The 6,136-nt window shown below is 47.8% G+C and overlaps 1 protein-coding gene across 1 annotated transcript; it reads left to right on the forward strand.

Annotated features, from left to right (window-relative positions):
- The first annotated feature begins 1,473 nt into the window (after nt 1-1,473).
- On the forward strand, nt 1,474-5,744 carry GZF1 (GDNF-inducible zinc finger protein 1). The gene is made up of 5 exons (XM_009869180.1): nt 1,474-2,836; nt 3,830-3,924; nt 4,319-4,486; nt 5,145-5,302; nt 5,388-5,744. Exons 1-5 carry the CDS (start codon nt 1,494-1,496, stop codon nt 5,742-5,744), a joined length of 2,121 nt encoding a protein of 706 aa, XP_009867482.1. The 5' UTR covers nt 1,474-1,493.
- Nucleotides 5,745-6,136: the final 392 nt, after the last annotated feature.

The raw sequence follows: 6,136 nt of genomic DNA on the forward strand, positions 1-6,136 counted from the left end.
TTTTTTATTTTTTTTTTTAAGGCGAATATAGCTGTGCTTGCGTTGAAGGTGTTGTGCCAGGCCGGTGCTCGGTCGGACTTGCCACGGGAGTACCTCACCGTAGGCGTTGGGTTGCTGCTGGTCCTCAGAGCAAACCGAACCGGCGGAAGGCTAGCGATGAGAGTGAGGGATATGTTTTCACAGCAGCTTTGAGGAAAAAGCAGGTTTCCATTTTGCAACCATAAGGAAAAAAATAAAGGAACTGTCGCGACATGTCCATTAACATGTCGGTTATGAGCTCCTTCACGGGGGGGGAAGTTTGTGGTTTGAGTTCTTCCGTGCTGAGGATCGCTGTTGTCTACGTGCCCCCACAGCTTTTGATGTGGAAGATAGATGGATAGCTGTGGAGTAACATAAGTACTTTGAAAATAGTCATACTGGGGGAAAACAAAAGCTATGTTTTGATATCATTATTTTGGATAAAGCATTGAGTCTTTGCTTAATTCATCCTCAGAATACTTGAAGTGGAAGTGTATCACGTAACCAGGAGGAAAAATATCTTGGAGAGGTTATGGAAAAAGGGAAGCAAAGTTTGAATGTTGTCTATTGTGCTTATTTATGAGAGCCAGGAGTCAAATGGTGTCATTCTCCTTTGTGTAAAATTTCTATCAAAAGGCAAATGTAACGTCAGAGTCAGCTTCCAAAAGTGGAAAATGTTTTGAGATGCTTGTTGGGCTCTGAGCTGGGATTCTCTGTCCCCTCCCTGGGCCATTCTGTTCAGGGGTAACAAATGTGACTCAATAACGGCAGTTTTTTAAAGCGTTTATTAGAATGCAGCTATTTGTGTCATAACATTAAAAGTTTATTGAGCTGAAGATTCAAAGGGGTTCCTGTGGCTTTTTACCTTGTGTAGGATCAAGGATGCGAAATGTCCATTTTAGAGGCTGCAAGTCTATCCTCAGTGATGAAACTCTTTAAAAAAATAAAATGCTTTGAGATAGTTTTATGATTTCTTAGGTTTACAGTTTGAGAATATGATTGCAGGAATTTTACCTTGGTCTCGTTTAAGTCTGTGTAGGAAAGTGTTTGTTTAGGACCGCAGTTAACTTTTACTTAATCTTGCCTTTCTCTTACTGCCTGATTAGGAGAGAGAATAATTCTTAATTCTACATGCCTTAACGAGAGCATTCCTTTGATCCTCCTCTGTTTACTTTGTCAGGTAAAATTATGGTTGAGCTTTAAACTCAAATTGACTTCTGAGAGATCTCGGTGGTTTTAAATACAACCGCTTAAGGCGACAGTTTTTGAAATCTGCCCTTCTAGCCAGGTTTTTCACAATGCTCCTTTGAAAGTCCAGGCTCTCAAGCTCAAGCACCTTAAGTGCTTAAATCTGAAGTGGAAGCGCCCTCAAAAGCCTGGCCATGACTTTTGGCTGCTGAAACCTTGCGAGCTTTGTCGGCTTCTGTGCAAATAACGCGATGTATTATTCTCAGTTTTTCTTAGAGAGAAGAAAGATGGAAAGCAATGCGGTTCTGCTGGAATCCAAATCCTCTCCGATCAACCTCCTCAATGAGATGCACCAGCTGCGTCTGCTGGGCCACCTCTGCGATGTGACGGTCAGCGTGGAGTACCAAGGCGTCCGGGCAGAGTTCGTGGCACACAAGGCTGTGTTAGCAGCGACGAGCAAGTTTTTCAAGGAGGTGTTCCTCAATGAGAAGGGCGTGGATGGCCCCAGGACCAACGTGTTGCTCAATGAGGTCCAGGTTGCTGATTTTGCTTCATTCCTCGAGTTCGTCTACACCGCTAGGGTGGAAGTGGAAGAAGACAGAGTGCAGCGTATGCTGGAAATAGCGGAAAAGCTGAAGTGCTTGGACCTCTCAGAGACCTGCTTTCAATTAAAGAAGCAGATGCTTGAGTCGGTACTGCTGGAGTTGCAAAGCTTCTCGGAAGTGCAGAACTCTGAGGAGGAGAGCGCCGCCCAGCCAAGCATTTTGCTGGAATCCAGAGCTTCTACTGCAGCGGAAGCTGAGCAGGCAGACTGTCCTCTGGATCCTTCAGATTCCCCAGTGGACAGCGGAGCCTCACTAGAGATGCCAGCTGCCAAATCCAAAGAGAAAGCAGACAAAAAGAGGGAAACGGCGAAGACCCCTTATGCCAAAATCAGGAGGGCAAGCGGGAGACTGGCTGGGAGGAAGGTATTTGTGGAAATCCCAAAGAAGAAGTACACGAGGAGGCTGCGGGAGCAGCAGAAGAACGCAGAGGTTGCCATTGAAGGAGGCGAGTATCCTCAAGACCAGGATATGTGTGATACAGAGAGGGAGGAGGAGGAAGAGCAAGCGGAGAACGACGTCAAACCGGAAAGCGAGGGGTGCGACGGCAATGCAGAGTCAGAAGAAAACCTGAAGAAACCCGAAGACGACAAAAAGAAACGGGGCACCAACTTCAAGTGCAGCACGTGCGAGAAGGAATTCCTCTACGAGAAAAGCTTTCTCAAGCACATCAAGCACAACCATGGCATCGCAGCCGAAATCGTTTACCGGTGCGAAACCTGCAGCCAGACCTTCGCCAACCGGTGCAACCTCAAAAGCCACCAGCGCCACGTCCACAGCAGCGAGCGCCACTTCCCTTGTGAGCTCTGCGGTAAGAAGTTCAAGAGGAAGAAGGACGTCAAGAGGCACATTCTCCAGGTTCATGAGGGTGGTGGGGAGCGTCATCAGTGCCAGCAGTGTGGAAAGGGGTTGAGCTCCAAAACTGCCTTGAGGCTTCATGAAAGGACGCATACAGGCGACAAGCCTTATGGGTGCACAGAGTGTGAGGCTAAATTTTCTCAGCCTTCTGCACTTAAGACACACATGAGGTATGAACGCACTTAACTGGCCGTGGTAGGTTCTGGGGGGAGAAGCAGAATCCCCTGGAAACGCACCTGGAGCCTTCAGGTGAAGCGGGGATGTAAACGGGACTGAACACCAAGTGTCCGCGTTTCCTGTTTTGCTGTTGTTTTTGAGATCTTTGCTTTTCTTTTCCCCCTATTCCCCCGCTGTGTTTCAGGTTAAGGGAGTTGCTGCGATTTGCTTTAAGAGGGACCTGGGTCAAGGGCACAGTTGACTTTTCTCATGGGAACAGACATTTAAAGGGTCGGTGGGACGTTTCATGTGAGGAAAGCCCACACCCTCGCTGAATTATTTGTAGGATTAAGGTTAATTAGCTCACCTGACTCAAAGCCTCTTCATATTCAGTAGAACACGTCTATAAGCCTGAAAATGTTATAAAAGGGTTTGTATTCGTTTGTATTAATTTGAAAAAGTTGCCTTTGGGTACCAAGTGTAGAAAATGACCAATACATGACGAGAATCATGGTCTCCCATGGGAGAGGAGTTCTTAGCGAGGCAAAAATTCTAGCTGGGGAGCAAGGGTGGAGGGGGGAGCTTTAGAAGGAATACCTCAAAGTGCTGCTACACAGACGCAAAAAAAAGAGATTGTAGTAGCGTCAGCGTAGTCCGGGGGGGGCATGCCTTTCCTAACCGCTTTGTGCTGCTTTAAAAAAAAATTATTTTTTGGGGCGTAAGCGTGAGTTTCTCCTCCGCTGTGTACTGCTGGGAGTATTCAGTAAGCTCCACGAGCGCTGGCAACTCGGTGCTGTCCTTAACTTGCTTATCGTGACAGGCTGCGGTGAGAATTTCTCATCTTTTTCTATCTCTTTTTTTCACATCCCTGCTCTTCCCCATGTCGTGCGCTGCCATGAAAACTGGCCCACATTGGCCCATTCAGAGTCCCGAAGTGTGCACGGCCTCTGAATTTGAAACTCTAAGAGGAAGGGGGAGACACCTTGAATGTTGCTTTCTCATTTCAGAATCCACACTGGTGAAAAACCTTTTGTCTGTGATGAGTGTGGGGCCAGGTTCACTCAGAATCACATGCTTATCTATCACAAACGGTGTCACACAGGTAAGGGCTCGCTTCGAGAACGTTCCGTGTGCAGGAAGAGGCCGCGAAACCGGGCGATCTTGTTTTCATTCAGAAAATGCTTTTGTTGTTGTTGTTTAGGTAAAGAAAAAAAAAAATCAGGTATGTTCATCCCCAGGCATAATTTTACTGAGGAAAGTTCTTCCAGGCAGGTAGGCAGAGAGCAAAAGGAGCAGATCAAAGAGAAAAGGAGTTCCCACCTGGCTGCAGTCATCTACTTTGGATAGTGTCCATTATCCAAAGATTCTGCCATCAGTAAACGGTCTAGCTGAATTCTGAAGAGAAAAGCGGTTTCCCGAGGTCCGTTTGTATCTAATACCACTCCATTTTTCGCGCGTGGCGTTTTAATTCTCCTCTTCTTCCGCCCTTGCTGCAGGGGAAAGGCCTTTCATGTGCGAGACATGCGGGAAGAGCTTTGCCTCCAAGGAGTACTTGAAACACCACAACAGGATCCACACCGGCTCCAAACCCTTCAAATGCGAGGTTTGCTTCAGAACCTTTGCGCAGAGGAACTCACTTTACCAGCACATAAAAGTTCACACAGGTAGGTGGGTTGTTTGAGAAAAGCTGCTGCCATTTGAGAGACATAACCTCACGGTTTCTTGATTCACACAAGGGGTTTCTCAGCTGAGATTTCTTGTTGTTTTAATTCCTGTCCTTGCACACGTGCTCTTTAATCCCTTCTCCTGCTGCTCCTGGCCTACTTTGAAAGGCTTCCAAGAGCTACACAGATGCTGTTAATATGAATTAGGGTATTATTTTTAATATTAGTAGGGTGTTATGTAGGATACGTAACATTAACGGGAGGATTTTTAGTGACGTGTGTGGTTCAGCTCTGAGCAAAGCCTTGCAGAGACCCCGTCTCCTTCATGTCTGCTTGCCCACTTTTCACATTTGTGTTCTTTTCCACTTGAATTTTCTCTTCTTTAAGTTTCCTCATCTCACTCTCCAGTTGCTAATGGATAACCTGTGTAAAAAAAAATGTGGAGATCTCGGTGGCTGCACAGATTTATGCAGCCTTTGGCTCTAAGCCTTGACAGCGTCGAGTACCTGCTTGTTTCAGACGTTTCAAAACCAATCTGAAAATGCATCAGGGGTTTTTTGTTTTTTTTTGGGGGGGGAGGGTTGTGGCTTTGGGGGTTTTTTTGGAAGATGCTTTCTCATTTCATAACCCAACCTTACGTGAGGTTTCCCTCTTTCAGGGGAGCGCCCCTATTGCTGTGACCAGTGCGGGAAGCAGTTCACGCAGCTTAACGCCCTGCAGCGTCACCACCGGATCCACACCGGGGAGAAGCCCTTCATGTGCAATGCCTGCGGCCGCACGTTCACTGACAAGTCCACCCTCCGGCGACACACTTCAGTAAGCACCCGGTGTCCCCGCCGCCTCAGAGCCCTCGAGCCTTCCTATCAAGGTATCAGCTTCTGTTTTCTTGTTATTTTTTCAGATCCATGATAAAAACACGCCCTGGAAGTCCTTCCTCGTCATCGTTGAAGGAGCCTCCAAGAGCGACGAGGGTCACAAAATGGAGCTTCCCGACGAAGACTACGACGTGTCGCCTAAAATCCCTGAGAAGCTGCTGTCTTTCTCAGAGAACGGCCACTACCAGAGCTTGGCAGCCGTGCCGGGGAGCGTGACCATGCTGCATGACACTGGCTCTGCCGCGGGGACGGGCTGCAAGTCGGATGGGACCCAAGGTCCCCAGGAAGGTCTCGTCGCAAGCACTTTGCGCGAGCTGACGGTGCTCCAGACACAGACAGACTCTGTTCAGCCACAGCTTCACGCTCTTGTGAACATGGAATAACTCAGTTATTTACAAATCCGGTTTCACCTGCACGCTTTGTACAGTCCTTTAGACTTTGCCAATAACCTGCGGAGGGAACTGGGAGAAGCTGTGTCAGGGAAGCAGGGCTGAGTGTGAAAGACATGTGCCAGATTTCCAGAATTTCCTCAAAACCAGGCATTCCCTGCCTCAGCTGCGTGCTGCTCTGGCTCATGATGGAGTTAACGCCGTGCTGGGGGAGGGCAGCGGAGAAGGCAGAACTCTGGGGAAGTTTATTCCTTATGAATTAAAGGGTGTAGCTGAGCTCGTTTGCTCTAGCTGTCCTGCAGTTGGAAGTACCTACAGTCAGGTCGTAAAAGGAGGTGTGAGTTTTGATTTCTGGTGACAGGCGTACAATCAAGAGAGACGCTGCT

Source organism: Apaloderma vittatum, unplaced genomic scaffold (genome assembly GCF_000703405.1).
Source record: "Apaloderma vittatum isolate BGI_N311 unplaced genomic scaffold, ASM70340v1 scaffold11285, whole genome shotgun sequence".
Classification (NCBI taxonomy): domain Eukaryota; kingdom Metazoa; phylum Chordata; class Aves; order Trogoniformes; family Trogonidae; genus Apaloderma; species Apaloderma vittatum.

Bases quoted from the DNA above. Each gene is read 5' to 3' on its own strand.
- GZF1 (XM_009869180.1), top strand. From the start codon at position 1,494: ATGGAAAGCAATGCGGTTCTGCTGGAATCCAAATCCTCTCCGATCAAC. The intron at 4,487-5,144 runs GTAGGTGGGTTG...TCCCTCTTTCAG, and splicing joins GCACATAAAAGTTCACACAG to GGGAGCGCCCCTATTGCTGT. The intron at 5,303-5,387 runs GTAAGCACCCGG...TTATTTTTTCAG, and splicing joins CCCTCCGGCGACACACTTCA to ATCCATGATAAAAACACGCC.